The 16297-nt window shown below is 37.5% G+C and overlaps 2 protein-coding genes across 4 annotated transcripts in view; one reads left to right on the plus strand and one right to left on the minus strand.

Moving 5' to 3' along the window:
* Window positions 1–3514: 3514 nt before the first annotated feature.
* Window positions 3515–8178, minus strand: LOC132908066 (uncharacterized). 2 transcript variants are annotated; one of them, XM_060961680.1, is made up of 15 exons: window positions 7986–8178; window positions 7637–7836; window positions 7335–7551; window positions 7082–7258; window positions 6791–6927; window positions 6478–6721; window positions 6221–6400; window positions 5970–6091; window positions 5696–5891; window positions 5193–5378; window positions 4938–5107; window positions 4593–4830; window positions 4347–4523; window positions 4066–4247; window positions 3515–3653 (listed from the first exon to the last, which is right to left on the minus strand). In XM_060961680.1, exons 1-14 carry the CDS (start codon window positions 8035–8037, stop codon window positions 4111–4113), a joined length of 2433 nt encoding a protein of 810 aa, XP_060817663.1. In that variant the 5' UTR covers window positions 8038–8178; the 3' UTR covers window positions 3515–3653; window positions 4066–4110. The 2 variants fall into 2 exon arrangements, with proteins under 2 accessions (XP_060817663.1, XP_060817662.1); XM_060961679.1 differs by lacking the exon at window positions 3515–3653 and having other exon boundaries at window positions 4063–4247; window positions 7986–8177.
* An 8025-nt stretch (window positions 8179–16203) lies between these two features.
* LOC132908061 (homeodomain-interacting protein kinase 2) overlaps window positions 16204–16297 on the plus strand; it is a 41288-nt gene continuing 41194 nt past the window's right edge. The window contains exon 1 of one of the 2 annotated variants that reach the window (XM_060961640.1): window positions 16204–16279. The gene's annotated coding sequence lies outside the window, so the exon portion shown is untranslated. The remainder of the gene's footprint in view (window positions 16280–16297) is intronic. The other variant, XM_060961652.1, reaches the window with a different exon arrangement.

Here is a 16297-nt window from a genome sequence, read left to right on the forward strand (position 1 = left end):
TCACGATTTAAGTATGTGAAATTGAAGGAGGCGCGAGTTAACATTTGTTGGGTGTTTCGTTCCAAAAGTCATCGTGTCTGGTGGACTAGTTTTTAAACGGTTGTGGTTACGTTAGCGGTTAGGGCTCGTGGGTGGATGAAAGAAGGGGAGGAAAAAAAGGAAAGAAGTCGGGCCAGGAAACGCAGGATTGCCAGATGCCGAGGGTAATTAAATCGCCGTAAACAGGAGCAGAACCTTTCACGTTGCTTGACGGATGGCAGCCCTCGAGGCAGCTACCATCTTCGAAAACCAGGTCCTGCACGTCATCCAGCGTGCGAATAAGGGAAGTAAGTCGTGCCCGTTAACTGTACACTGAATGCGAATTTTGTCCCTCGCATTTTTGCTGATATCATTTAAAAACTCGTTTTTCCGTAAATAAGTCTTTAAAGGGCATTCATAAATTTTTTACGCACGAGAGATATAACGGATTTGGTGGTCTTTAAATATTACGTTATAACCAGATGTTGGTGGCAATTAAATCGTTGACCGAACATCCGTCGATCTGGTATTAGATGGGTTCTCGTGTTTCTTCGGTCCAACAGGAAGCAGGAAGGACACGTCCGTTCGGCGGAAGAGAGGGCGATACATCAAGGGCCGCTCATCGATACAAAGAAATCGAATCCTCAAAAGTTTGACTAGATTCTCTTTCTTTGGTCAAATAATCCATTTCCCTTCACTGTAACTGACAGTAATTTATTTCATCATCGCGCGATTCCACGAATATAAGTCGTTGAATGTTAAACGATGGAGATGATCGAGTATCTTTGACTTTTTCACCGTTCATTGTTACATAAAATCTAAAAAGAAGATGACTTATCTGAAATATTTGGATTGATATTTAGCTCTTGGTTAATGTGCACTTATCCTATTGCAGATTTAAGGCAGGAAATACATATATAACTCTACTCGTGTGTTATCGCAACGATTATACTGCTCAACGTAACAACTGCACAAATGTGTAAAGCACTTACCTTTAAATAATAGTAAACATTATGCGTCTTAATTTAGTGGAAAATCGCGGTAAAGTATTTATTTGATGGTTTCTCGGGTTACGGTGTTAAAAGGCTAGTACGAACGACGAGGGAAAGGATTTAAAAGTGAAAAACAAATAATTAGAAACTGTAAGCGCGATCGAATCTCCGAGAGACTTGGGAACAAAGTTCCCGCCAATTTCTTAAAGTGTGCTCGAGGCAGTGTAACGGCCGCCGGTCCGAGATGCTTCGAAAGTGGCAGGTGCAACTCGAGCCAAACTTCATTAAACACAATCGCATCTGCGCCCTCATACTTCCAAAACGTCTTGTGGCCGATGCTGCTCTTCGAGACGAAGAAAGAAGAGGAAGAACAGGAAGCCTGTAGAAGCTTCAAAACAGTCGGTTGAAGCGTTTCACCTTTCTTTCCTCACGCCGAACTGCACGCATTATGTCATATAAGACTTTTACACACGTAACATCGATGAACTTACGAAACGATACGAAAGACAAAGCGATCAATGATAGATCGATTCGATGTATCAGACCTTTCGAAGCATTTGAATTCGAATGATTTTTTGTTAATGAAAACACCCGTGCTGGATGCGGACGTGGAAAAACTAGACGTTCGAGATGTTAGGTCGTGGTTCGTGCCGAAAGGGACCATAGACGAAGAGTAGTTTCGGTTAAAACACAAATCGTTTCTTGGAAGGAAGCTGTAGCCACGTGGCTGATCCTTCAGGCACGCGTGCCTGGTCCTTTTGGCCTTTAAGATTTATTGATATTGGGATATAGTCTACCGTCAGGCATCGAAACGGGATAAGAATTCAAATTAGACCATTATCGACACGGACAAGCTGACTTTTCTTTTTCGCTAGTTACGCAATACATTTAAATATACTTTTAACGAATGCATTTCGAAAAACTATGTTAATGTCTAATTAGCGTTAACACGTGCTTCCTCGATACGTTTCTGTAAATTGTTCGATACGAAACATTTACTGATTGTTTAAAATTTTCGTTCCAATAAAATTCAACAGATATTTTCTATTTAATTAGAGATTACGATAGATTTGTTCATAATAATTGACGCATACATTATACTTGTGCACTATGCGCACCGTAATATATCGATACAGTACAATGAAAAGAACACTTGCTAGATTACGAAAGACCTTGGACGTGTAAAATCATCTCTCCCCAATTTCTCATAAACTTGCCTTCTTAGGAAAAGGTGCAACTTACATGTTTTCCACAGCTTGCGCAGGACATCGTAAAAGAGATCCCAGCTCGGGGAACGAAACACATAATAGGGTTTCCAGGTCCTTTAAACTTTAAAGGGAAGATCCTGGAACAGCTGACGCGTTCTAAGGTAACCAAGTACACTGTTTGATAAATTTTGTACACCTTAAAAAGACTTTTGCACGAGTAGGATCAAAGAGCGTGTTGTCGGATTTCTCGGAAAATTTTAGGAAAGAAGTGAAAAAAATCGCTACGATTTTACAAATATTTGATTGAAATCGGTGATTCATTGCGAGCGTTTTATTTTAAATTTAAAATCGCCTACCTTCGATCTTTTCTGTTATATCGTACGAGTCCGTAAGTAGCGTTACTTTTCGCATAATACGGTTAAGCTGCTTGATTTCGCGATACTATATCAATTTTACTATACGGATGCCGTTTGACTTTTATTAACTACGATTAGACTGGATATGTTTAGAACTTTTCACGAAAGTATTTGAACGCTTGTAATAGAAAACTTTTATGAATATATCGTGTCTGTTTAACAACACTTTTTGCTAGTTTATTAGTACTATAGTGAAACACGATTATCAGAATTATGCTTATAAAATTTGAAGTCGATTCGAAAATGTATAAATAAGATACAAGACATTTGTTGAAAACATACGGTTTACAAAAAATTGGTATATACAGTATGATCGTCTTAAACACATAATTAACGAATTGATCGTTCACTGTAGGGATCTGCGCAAAGTGTAAAATGTATATTTGTATTCTTTGTGTACGTTTTCAATTTTGTTTCAAACTTTATTAATATTATACATATTATACATATAAGTGTTGAAATATTTTTATCAACCAAATCTGTCCTAAAGGACTCTGCTGATTTATTGGTTCACTGAACAAACGATAGAAAGAACATAATCGAAACGAAAAACGAAACAATTATTTCCGAGATTACAGTGAGCCAATAGCCCAAAACCAATTGCTTGGCGTGGGAAAACGGAAATGGTGATCGATATTTCTACGAGGGTGAAAACTGCTTGAATTGAGTTGGATATCTTTAACGACCTAGACCAACTTTTTCGAATAGTTACTTAATTCCCACGGATGTAAAAAATTTCGATCGATGCATACGTAGTTAAAAAGATCGTAAATATTCTCGACGAGCGATTAACGCTGATTATCATGGATTTTATTACAACATCTGTTATATACGATATGATATCCAGGTAGCAAAAGGAGGGTGTGTTCAGAATTTGATATTATTTTACCCAAAATCGCTATGAAATACGATCTTTTTCCGGTCTTATATTTACCAGAGTTTACGTTAAACGACGTATTCTATCACTTATTCATAGATACCCATCTTTTTTTCTTCCTTTTTTTCTTTTTTTAGTATATCTAGAAACATACGAAAGATGACAAATTCATATTACTGCAATTAATTTTGTTTCCGAACGTATAAAATTGTCGTGCAATTTTACTATTTTGCATTCAAATCGATTTTCGGTTCACACGATCGTTCACGTGACGTAACGCATATTGAAGTTTGGTAAGTAAACGAGATAATTGGGGTGGGCGTAACCGTGACGGAACGTGAGGGGTGGTCGAAACATCGAATTGTTTCCTAAAGCAGGATAATTAACGAATATAGTATGTAGTTTCCCAGCGCCATATGTAAGCGTGTTGGTACATCATATGGGTATGTTCACCAATATGTACATTGTGCATACTGCATTTGATCCCATCACTAATGAAAACTTACCGTTTAGCGATATTTTGCAACGTCTTGGTAAATTTAAAATCGACTTACTTCTATAATAGATAATAATTACACAAGTTTTACTCGTGTTTATTATCAAACACCGTATCCTCTTTTTCTCCTGTACATCACACCTAGATATCCAATTATAGCGATGAGAATAATACCTCCGATAATACCACCTACTATGGCTCCAGTATTATTATCAGTTTCCTCATGATTGGCACAATTCACTAAAAATAAATCCCTAGTATCTTCTTGGCGTTATAAAAATATTTAAGTGTAATGATAAATTTCTATTATTGCACCGATAAGATTGACATTCGTTTTACCTGATTTCGAAGTAATATGCGCCGCCTCATTGAACGCGATCAAAGAAACTTTACTGATAGTTACGACGACATTTTGAGCATTCACCGAAATTTTATCGGAGCATTTGTACACATTGTTTAGAGGAGTGGAGAATATGTCGAGTTTTTCCGTTTTGACATTTATATATGTACCGGTAGCTACAAACAAACTAGCATTAACATACTATAATAATGTAAAATTTCTTACAGCACATTTCGAAACCTTACCGTTAGCTCCAGGAAAATTATGTTCATCTAAGTAAATAGACAAATTCATAGACCGAATGAAATAATTTGAACTGCCTCTGGAAAAATTAATCGTAACCGTATTTTCTTTGTATTCGTCCTGGGAATTAGCTTCTGAATTGTTAATCCAAATTAAATTCATTGTAGATTTTTCATTCTCGCACGTGCCATTTACATTTACTTCGTTTCCAATCGGTACTATCAAAGTCGTTTGGTTCGTCTACAGAGTGTACGGGATTAATTTCATACCAAGCATGAGTATTATTTATGTTATTAAAACGAAGCGTGCATCGTGATGAAAATAGTTTAGATTCGAAGGATACGTACTTTAGGTGTACTTTTCATCGCGTAAGGTACTTTTATAGAAATCGTCATATTAGCTGCGATGCAAGGTACATTTTTCTTATTTCTCACGACGTAAGGATAGCCTACTACAGGAGGTATAGGTGATTCAGTTGTAGTTACATCTCCGCCTGAATTGGTAGAACACTCTGTCACTAAAAAAAACGAAAGCATTTTTATTGTATTTGGAAGAATTTGCAATCTTTTAAGTATAACTTGCCGTGTTTAATATTAATTTACCTTTTTTCGGGTTAAGGTATTCTTCGGTGTTGAATGCGATAAATGTAACATTGGTTATGTTTAAGTGGATATCGTCGAGCTTTATTTCGTGTATAAGACTTGTGCAATTATAAAGTCCGTTAATCCCGGATGCCGAAAACAGATTATGCATAATATATGACTTCCCTTGTATAGCTGTTTTTATATCTAAAATTATTATTACGATGCGTTAATCGTGAAATACGATTACAAAGTATAAGAACGCATAGATTTTGTGATATATAGACTGCGAATTCTTATGTAAATTCATATTTATAAGAATATAATTAAGAAATTAGAATCTCGGTAGAAAATTGTTTTACCTGCCAAATATCACAGAAAGTACTATATTTTGAATATCTTATATATTTTTTCGTACTATGCGCGTTCTATGCAATTTTGCATTTTTAAATCTCCAATAGATACATAAAAATCCGCAGTTTAGTGATACGCGAATGATTCCTAAACATAGTGGCACAACATACCATTTTTATCATAATACACGGTGGCCGTTGCTTGATAAACGAAGAAATTAGTCTCATTTCTACCAATATAAAATGTAATTTTATTCATCGTATCATTTTTTTCTGATTCTGACCAGCTTAGTGTCATTTCAGAAGATTTATTATCGCAATTACCGCTAACAACAGCTATAGATGGGACGTTTAGTGTTCTATTATTCTGTAAAATATAGCATATGAGTCGATGTTACTGTAACAGTAGCAAACCAAAAGCATATCACATGTTTTAGAAACTTACTTGTTTGTACAGTACTGTTGCACTAATCGACATTTTTGCCAAGGTGCAAGGTACACCAGTATCATTTCGCCGTACAATATACGTGAAGTCACGTTCAAAATATGTACTTCTACAGTCGGTTACTGAAATATTCAGATTTAGTTTTATTTTTGTAACCGATTGCATGTTACATGCGCGTGTAACCAATTTTTTCATTAATCGCTTGAAGCATCATGCTAGGTATATCTCGGCTGATGGTAAAAATATTTTACCTTGTTTCAATGCGAAATCTTGTTCGGCATCGAAGGCGACCAAGAGAACGTTGCGTATGGTTACGGTAACATCTGCTATCGTGCTAAATGTTTTTTCAGGGCAGCTATGGATTCCATTTTCGACGGTTGCGGAAAAGAGATCCTTAAATGGCGCAAGTATCTGAATGAAATCACCTGCGTCTAACAGATTTATCATGTTTTAGCATAAATAATAAAAGAGCAAATATTTTTAATGGCGCGGTAATTTATACGCATACTCTGAGCATCCTTAAAATGTGTGTTATCTACGAAAATCTCAGCAGTAATCAGAGCAACGTGGCTGTCTATTTTGTCTCTCTGTATATAAAATGCAATTTCATTTGTTTTTTTATTTTCAAATGTCAATTCAGTTTTCGACACTTCTGGGTCCCAGGTTAACATCATAGTAGAAAGTCCCCTTGAAGAGTCGCACTTTCCGGAAACTTTAAGTGTGGTTGGAACTTCTATAATCGCAGTATCGTTCTAAAGAAACGTAATTAATTTATATAAAAGTATTCTAACTTAAGAGATGTTTCATATCTCAATTCTTACTTGCGTATTTTTCTTTCTGTATGGTATCTTTAAAGAAATTGACATTCTTGCTAATGTACATATGCGTCTGCTGTTTTCATCCCTTGAAACGTAAGGAAACGTTCGAGTTTTGTTGTTTTCGGTGGAGCATTGCTCTTCTACAAGACGATAAATGTTTGTTAGATTTCCCATTCTTCCATACTCCGATTGTTATTATTCTATTATTACTTAATTGTTCTGTTATTAGGTCCTAATAGAATAACACGTAATATTCATTACAAATCGTACAAAGATAATATGGATATAATTTACCTTCGGACGTAGAAATATCGCCGTTCTTATGGAATGCGATTAAGGAAACGTTTTCTATACTTATTGTTGCGTTATCAACTTTTACTACCTCTTTTCTTTTGCAGTTATAAAATCCATTCGTAACGGGTGCAGAGAATAAATGAAGATCGATATCTGATGTTCCGTTAAACCAATCGCCTAAAGTATACATTTGTGAAAAAATGATAGAATATAAGATATGGCGTAGAAAGAAGTATTTAGCACTAAATTTTACCCGATGAATTAATAGAATTACCTTCCTTTAGGGATATATTGAGACCGACAGAAAAAAGCGAGAAATTTTCGTGATCGTTGATAAATATAAATTTAATTGTGTTGTTTTCTTTGTCAGTGTTTTCTTCTTTCCAAATTAGTTTCATTTCTGATATTACAGATGAACAATGACCATCGACCGTAGCGTTGTTTGGAACAGTTAAGGTTTTAGTGCTGTCCTGTAATGAAAATTTTAATGCATCATATTGATTTACTCTTAACCATTATACGCAATATAAAAAATACTTCATATTTAAATTATACCGTCTTATTCTTCATTGTATACGGGACCGTAACGGAAATTGACATATTTGTCAAAATACACGGCACTGTTGTTATCGTGTTATTTACGACGTACAAAAAATCCTTTGCTGTTAGTTTCGTTTGCTCGGCACTTATCACATTTCTATTTTCTAATCTCGATGCTAATTCTTGTGCATTAATGTTCCGAGAGAACGCTGAAACTTTTTATTACGTTATACACATTAAACCACTTTTATATACATTTATATACACATCGTTAGTTTTAAATTTAATAATAAAAATTATTTTTGTATTTAACACTCGACAAATTATAAGCAATTGCGACATTAGATATATTATATGATCTTACCGATAACGATTAAAGTAGATACAAATAATAATCCCAATTGTTGTCGATTCATATTTCTTTCACAATTATATACTGTCTTATTCGATTCTGTTAATTTTAATTACTCGCGACTTTAAATATTCCACAAGATAATTCGATTTTATTGTAAAGAGATTGAAAGTGAAGGAAAACGTATATGCTAGTGAATATAAAGGAATCAGCTTATCCCTACTCTTAAACATACATGTATCAACGTTATCACTTGTTTTCTGATAAACCGAGATAATACATGTTTCATTCGATATTTTCATTCGATAATATATTTTTATAATCCATTACAGCGACGTATTATTACTTCAAGAAGAATACCTAGATCGCATGCTTCTCCCTAGTTTTATCTAGAACTTTCTTAATTTTTATGTTTCAATTAATTTGACTAATTTCCTCACGCTGTACCTTATTATATGTAACATTAGTCGATCGATAACTACGACAAAAATTATCTAATTACATAGTTCTCGTACCGCCGCTACGAAGAAGCAAAATCAATAATGGTAGATAACAACGTATCTCAACTCGACAAAACTAAACTAGAAACTAATTGGAAAATTAAAATAAATGATAGAAAACGATTACCGGTAAAGGAATCGATATATGTACATTTTTGGAATGTCGGTTGCAACCGATACCTTTTATCACGGTTTTCTGTTTCTATATCACGATAAAGCCGTCGCTATCGATTCATACGTACAGTGGTTAACCGTAAGCACCAGTGAACAATATAATGTCTCGAACTCGCCCCTGATTTTTGTAGTTCGTGGGTGGTTGCGATTTTGACGAACGCCCTTCGTGTGTTTGACGTGGGCGTAAGAAACGAGTGAAATTGAAAAAGAACGTGGCAAGCGTGACAAAAATTGGACAGGATGTGGTTGCACGCGCCCACGACAATCCGTATTAACCGTGTATTAAGCAAAGGCAACCCTTCGCTCTCTTTTGCCCGTTATTGTTCCTGGCAGCTGCCTAATTCACGGTTTCGCCTGATTTTTTCCTCCCTCTTTCTCCCTCGTTCTTTTCCTCTCTTCTCTCCAGACCACCGTTTCGCCAGCAAACCACCAACTTGTACCAAGTTGATCGCGTTATTACATAGTTATGAACTTCGATAATCATACAAACGAATAATAAAAATGAATCCTCCGTTCATCTTGTCCAGCTATCGCGTTAAATTAGTCGCAGTGTAATCAAAAAATCGCTAGATCGATGTCATTTACAGAGAAGTCTTACTTTCCGATATTAACGCAGTTTCTTTCTCTCTATATACATCTACGCCTGTGTAACGATACAGCCAGTGGAAATATCTGGAAAATTCTTCTGTTGAAATATCATTTAAAACAGCTGTCATAAATGATGAATCCAATGAGTCAGGTAATGTGCTGTTTTACACTTCGATAATCGTCATTTCATCTTTGCCGCGAAAATTGCTTATCGGTTCCGGTCAACTTCTTCCTCATCTCGTAATTGAGGCTACGTAGTCATGAAAGATATTCGTTTCGAAAGCGGAACCAATTAAAAGCGGAATAAAAATGTTAAATGGTATTTCAAAAAGAAGAATGTTTCTGGTGTTTTACGAACGTTATCGTAAGCGTACAGCGAGAAGGAAGGACGCTGTTAAACAGCGGCAAATAACATCAGTCTGGAAGCTTTCTGAGCGTACTTTTCACATAAATAAGTGTTTTATATCTACGCAATTATACACAGGACGCAATCGACTCTGTATCTTGAAAAATATCGGCTCAAATTAAATCAAATTAACACGTAACCAACGATATTATACGTACATCGTTTTTGATATTTTTTTACCAAGCACTAAAAAACCGCTAACTCTCTGTTTCGCGCAAAATAAAGTGATCTTTTGATGTTTCGCAAGAATTTACGACAGTATGCGCAACGGGCAATTTGGAACGATCCAGATGTTAGTCGTTCCTCTGTTTGCCTCTTTTAGGATCCTAAGCGATCTCGTTTACATCCCACGAAGAAAGGGAAACCGGCAAGCCCTTTTTACAACGATGTTTGTCCATCGGTAAACGACGTAGCCCGGTTCGTTCGTTAATAATAGCGGCAAAGACCGATCTTGTTACCGATCTTTGGCCGCGACCATTGGGCATTGTGCGCTGACCGTAATTTTCGTCACAAGGATTTTCCAAACTCGCCGAATAACCACCGCTTTGCGGGGGAGCCGATTACTCAGGCAACCTTCAGACCCAACCATTTTCAAGTCATTCAACCAGAGATGCACGCCACGTGTTTTCTGCAAGCTGCAAAGCGTTACGTCCACGGATTACTAATCGTCTCTGTGCGTTGAAATCAGAGTTAAAATACACGACACATGTCAACGTTGCGTATAATCGCTATGCTATGGTGCATTCTTTCTTTATTTTCAATATGTGTGTGTGTGTACCAGCATGTTTTCTTTTATGCGCGTAAAAGGATTAAGAATCGCGCCAAACAGAGAGAGAGGGAGAGAGAGAAAGAGAGAAAGTATAAACACAGAACGGAACGCAGATTGAACCGATAGAAATCTGCACGATGGCACGGCTAACCGTTCGAGGTTTATCCAGTAATACTCTGACGACATTTTCTGCCGATAGTCGTTTCCTGTGGAGTTGTATCCACTAAATTTCAACAGATCGATCTTATCGATCGGTGTTACTCGATCGACCATCTGTCAAAGACACTCTTCAAGGGTAGCTAACCCTTTTCTGGACCTCTACTGGACTTTTACGGACGAGCGGTTACCCACAATGCACTGTGAAAGGTGGACGAACAAAGGGAATGAACGGATACGTCGATTGCTCGATGCGTGACACGAATTTCCTCTATCGACGTGTCTGCACTTACCGTATGTTTTGGAGAGGCACCGCAAACAACAATTTCGTATCGATTATATAATATGCGAGCAACAGCGTTATTTCTCAAGTGCTCGCTGGAAATTATGCTGTCGTTCACCGCGCGTCTTTTCAAGTCGATCGAACGATAATACCTATATAGGATAAGAAAAAAGCCCGAAAAAGAATTTCTACTTTCAATTCTTTACACGTAACGTATATTGAAACTTTAATTTATTTCAATGACGAATTTATTCAACGAGTAACGTAGGATATTCTATTAACGATAGATGTCTATTCTGGGAAAATCTTTCCGCTACAAGGTTTAGACATAACGTCAGTGTCTAATTACTTTACGCGTTAATGGTTTTCGTATAGTCCGAGTACGAATCGAAAAATATAAATCAAATGTGAAACATCGAACGCCAACCTCGTACAATTTCTCGATTAAGTCAGTCGTTTGTGTAACTTCGATTCGGTCGACGACGCGACACCACGTAACGGAAACGTAGAGAACACGTGCCGACGCGCGACTCCTCCTTTAGGAAGAACAGGATCATAGAAGGTATCGTTTAATCGCGACGATTGCTCCAGGTCGCGATACGTTTAACTCGCAGCATGCACAAGCACGCCTCTATGTACGTGCACGCGCGATCGTCCACGCACGGTAACACGAGAGGAAGTTAAATTAACGAGTGGAGCTCCGCACGGAGCGGAGTTTGTTGCAGGAGGGAAGCAGCCCGCGTATCTCGGATATGCAAATTCGTAATAACGCTGTACGCCCGCGTATTACCGCGCGCGGATCCTCGACGCGGCATGCTCGTTGAAATTTACCGGAACGAAAGCCGCATCAGATAACGCTATTACGTTATACCTCACATTTTTCTTCCCTGCTACAATATCGGTTTCTGTACTTACGCCCTGTGCGTTCTCCAGCGATTATCTGACATTTTGTTTGCCGAATTCGAGCAACCCTGGCAAGAATTCGCCTCGAGAGACCGACGAAGGCTACTACGTTACAATGTTTCGATGCCTGTGAAAAATATTCGTCAATTTATTAGTTTTACTATTATTATAACATTGACGTGCTAATTAATTTTCTCCAAGCACAAGGGATCATCCAGCAGCATTTTCATACGACTACACAAATTTGATATAGCGATCATTCTTTTTTTTTTTATTTGCGTTTATTTTACAATTAATTCTCGTTAGAGAATTTTAAGTAAATTTATCTGACGTGGTACTATCACATGATTAATAAGCGTTTATAGTATGTTTGATTCTATTTGAATCTAGTGCTTAGGTCCAAGGTGTAATGTCTTTTTAGCCTGCGTTTCTGTTCCGACGCGTCGAGTAGTTGAGTAATTACAGGGTTTTGGCGGTTATATAGCGAACATGAAACGTAAAACGTGACGAAACAGCGCTTCATTGGGCAACAGGAGTATGCGATGCGACAAAAAATAATGTAATCCTCGAACAACCCTCGTGTCGACAGCGGAATAGCCATTTTTACCTGTCCTTTAACGATTGTTTACGTTCTCACGGAAATATCGCAAAATCGCTCTGGATCTTCCTTCTTTAAATACCTTTAAATCGACGCGAAATTCTTATTTCGGTTGCTCACATAAGGGTTGAACCGTCAATGGGACGCTTCCCGATTAACCGCGCATTTTTTAGCGAAACTCGAGGAAACGCGTACGCGTAAATTCGATTTGAAGTTTGGCGCGTAACGCGGAAAGTGTATATTTTCCTTTAGCCGGTCGCAATTACGCGGGTATTAACTTGCGCGTTAACTAAATTTCCTCGAGTTACGAGCGTAACCCGTGAGATTAGCATACGAATGTAAAAAAGACGCCGCAGTCCGGGGAAATCGAGCGAAACTTTTCGTTGGTTCACACGCGACAGGTGCGAACACGCGAAACGGACGACGCGACGGTGCGATTTTACGCGCGAATTTTATGTTCCGTAAACAAACTACTCTTGCAGAACCTTCCCCTTTGACGCTCGCGTGTGAAAATGACCAACGATTCCCATTTCATCTTCGTTCTTCTTCTCCCCTTTTGTTCGCGCTACCGAACACAGTGGTTCAAAGGTTTAACGCATTCGCTATTAGTACAATACGAATATTTGCTTCTAGATTTGCATCTTTTTCTCTTTTTCTTTTAGGAAAAATATTTCGCGTTACGTAATTTTGCGCGCGTATTTTGAGATACGGTACGTCCGGTAGGAAATGACCGAGGGAATCCCTTGAAGACATTTCCGTTGGTATTTGCTTCCGGATTAAGGGACGACCGATGGGCACGTGTCTTTCCTGTCAACGAAAAGGTTTCGCACGGCGAACGTTTTTTCTTCGCGTTTTCGATCCGTCCGATTTGAAGAAATTTGAAAATTATTCACATTCGAATTAATAAAATTTATATCGGAAATTCGAAGGTAATCGCGTCTTTGTCGCAAACTCCTGCGAGTTAGATATTTTTCTAGATTTTCAGAACACGTTCGTTGAACGTGCGTTCAACGTAATGTCTTGATCCATTAAAGCTCGCCGTTGCTTCCATACAATGTTTCGTTTGCAAGCTTTTTCGATCGATTTTCGTTATCGAGTTCTCCTCCCCAACATTGTTTTTTTTTTATTTTTTTTTTATTTTGTTTTTTTTTACAATTTATCCTGAAGGACATTTGGTAAAGTGTTATATCTTGGTGAAAAAAAAAATAAAATAAAAATAAATATAGCATGTGGGTGGCTACCCCCAGCGAGGTGCCAGCTTCGTTTTTTCTAAGTTATATCTTTTATGATCCTCAACATTGTAGCTACGAAAGGAAGTTGCGACAAGTCCTCCTTAACGCGTTCGTCGCCCACCGTGATTCGGCTAAGTTTCCTGCGGGGTCCAAATCCGACCGCCGGTACGCAGAACGTAAATAGAGCGACAAGCAGGAATTCATCGTTTATCGCCTTCGATTCATTATAAAGAAAAGATTATTTATTTCTGAAATGAAGAAAGCGATAAGCTATCCAGCTAGAGTATTCCGAGGAATCTCACGGCAGATATCTCAGATTTTTCATTTAGTCGAGAAGCATACTTGTGAGACGTACATCGGTGATTTTTTCATCCTCAAAATATTCGGTAAACAGCGTGAAAATATATTTGAAAGTGAGGAGAGTACGATAACGAGTCTAACCATTTTTCAAAGTGCCCAAAATCAGCCCAAACGTGTTTGGAATATTTTAACGAATACCATACGATACAGGATAATGTAATATATTATCCAGAATATAAATTAATAAAAATTATGGTATAATGTGTTTTTAATATTTTTATGTTGTATATATAGTATCGTATATTTATTTAATTAACTCGAATAAGAAGAGCGTCACCGTCGTTTGGTGACGGGGCCCCCACGGAAGAATACCCGTCGCATAGATATGTGCGACGTGGCGACGAACGTGTTAACATCTTCTTCGTTTTCATGTAGATTCTAGAATTTCATGGAATGTAAAGGATATTTATAAAATTAAATTGTATGGTTTAATTCTTAATAGGTTAACGAGCCACGCATCGTGAAACGCAGGTCTGGGACACGAATATCCTTCGACAGGGTGTTCTTTGTGTAATCGTGGCCCATTATTTCCATGCTGGGGGCACGTGAACCATATGGCTCACGCGACCGTCCATGCACGCGTTCTCCAACTTCGATCGAGCTATCGAATTCACGAAATTTAAACTTTGCACGCGCGATCAGTTCCCCGTCCGCGCTTCGTTGGCTTCATGGGAAATAACATTAGCCGTCCAGTGTCCCTGAATGGAACTTTTTTTTCTTCCTCCCTGCAACCCCTCAAAGTACCCGTGTTCGTGTTCGCGTCGGCTATTTTGTATTCGTTTCCGATCGAATCTACGATTAAGTATTCAAATATTCCGTGATTGTTTCATACGATTTAACGTGCACTACGTTCGAATCGTCAACGCACCGCAATTAGCAATGGGTTCACCAAGCCGTGGCGCTAAATATGCATCAATCTGCACCGATCCGAGACTCGTTTTTTGTCGATCGCGTATCCTGTGCGACGTTGATGACACCGTGTCGACGTTATGCTAAGTTAAGATGGAAACGCGTTCGAACGAATTATCGCTCCAACGAACGAGACGTCTGAAAATCGAAATGTACGCGACGGATCATAAAAATATTCGAACGTGTATTGTAGAATTTTGTACGAATGTATCAAGTTTGTTATAGGAAACGTTTCGATATTTTATTAGCGCTGTAACTGAAATCCGATTATCGTGATCATGTTCGTAAAATTCGAAACCAATCGGGAAATGTAGTATGTAGAAGTTACGAGCCATTCATTGTGAACATACGTTCGGTAAATTAATTAGTATACAGCACGATTAGTGGTCTTAAATGTCATAATATAATAATATAATTAGTGCTAAAGATGATCTCACTAAATATTATGGATTATTAATAGTTAGTAATAATTCGGTGATCTACGTGAAATACGTGGTTGCATTAAGCGATCTTGTATTTCTCTGTACGTCTTCAATTTTCGTTCTAAGATTTATAAATACGATTATGATAATCAGCTGTCGTTACAGGATTAATGGAGTTTCATGAAATTTTATACGATACACGTGATATATATTCCTAAATATTTTCTATGGTTCGAATATTTTCCAGATTCACTGTGTACATACATACATTTCGTTGTTTGTCGAAACAACAATTCGTGAAAACACGCATACATTGTAACTACAATCCTACTTTCATTTTTATGCGCTTTTTTGTTGACAAAAAGCTGTGTTCGACCGTTACAAGAACGGTATTCGTTCCAGAGAGCATTGTTCATTGTACAACTGCGTACACCTGCGCTTTACGATTGCTAAAAGCGGAAGAACTCCCCTGTACACATGCTTCACCTGTGCTTTTCTATACTTTCACATGTGCACCATATCGGAGAAAGAGCGTTGATTCTTAAACGACATTCTTTAGGAATACTTTCCTTTGAATTATCGTATATTACTCTTGTTTTGGGCTGGACTACGTTACATTGTTTATAATTGTTTGCTTGAAATTCTACAATGGATTTCTCTATTCATAGTTACGTTTTAAGTATCGAAATTATTTATTCGTAGTAAGCAAACGTAGTTTCGTTTATGAATATACTTTGGTTGTAATTTTATGTTACCGACAATAGATAAGGTTTGTATTCGTTCGATGGTAAAGTAGAGTCCCCTTTTATGAACATCTAAAATGTCTAATACGATTTTATCGATTCAGGATAAACCGTTATATCATCTTGGAAAGTTTCAAGATTTTGGCTAGATGGCGTTCGAGTTGACCTTTCGCAATAACAACGCAGTAAAGGATCACCGCCATTAAACGATACTTTCAGTGGCACGACGTTACATCGATGATTCTTTCTCTCGTAATTCGAAGGTAAACGCTTACGTTTAT

The sequence above is a fragment of the Bombus pascuorum genome, chromosome 6 (assembly GCF_905332965.1).
Source record: "Bombus pascuorum chromosome 6, iyBomPasc1.1, whole genome shotgun sequence".
Lineage (NCBI taxonomy): Eukaryota > Metazoa > Arthropoda > Insecta > Hymenoptera > Apidae > Bombus > Bombus pascuorum.

Coding starts and splice junctions, on each gene's coding strand:
- LOC132908066 (XM_060961680.1), bottom strand. CDS start 8,037: ATGAATCGACAACAATTGGGATTATTATTTGTATCTACTTTAATCGTT. Junction 7,259..7,334: donor TAATTCTATTAATTCATCGG/GTAAAATTTAGT, acceptor TGTATACTTTAG/GCGATTGGTTTAACGGAACA. Junction 4,831..4,937: donor CGATGAAAAGTACACCTAAA/GTACGTATCCTT, acceptor TACACTCTGTAG/ACGAACCAAACGACTTTGAT.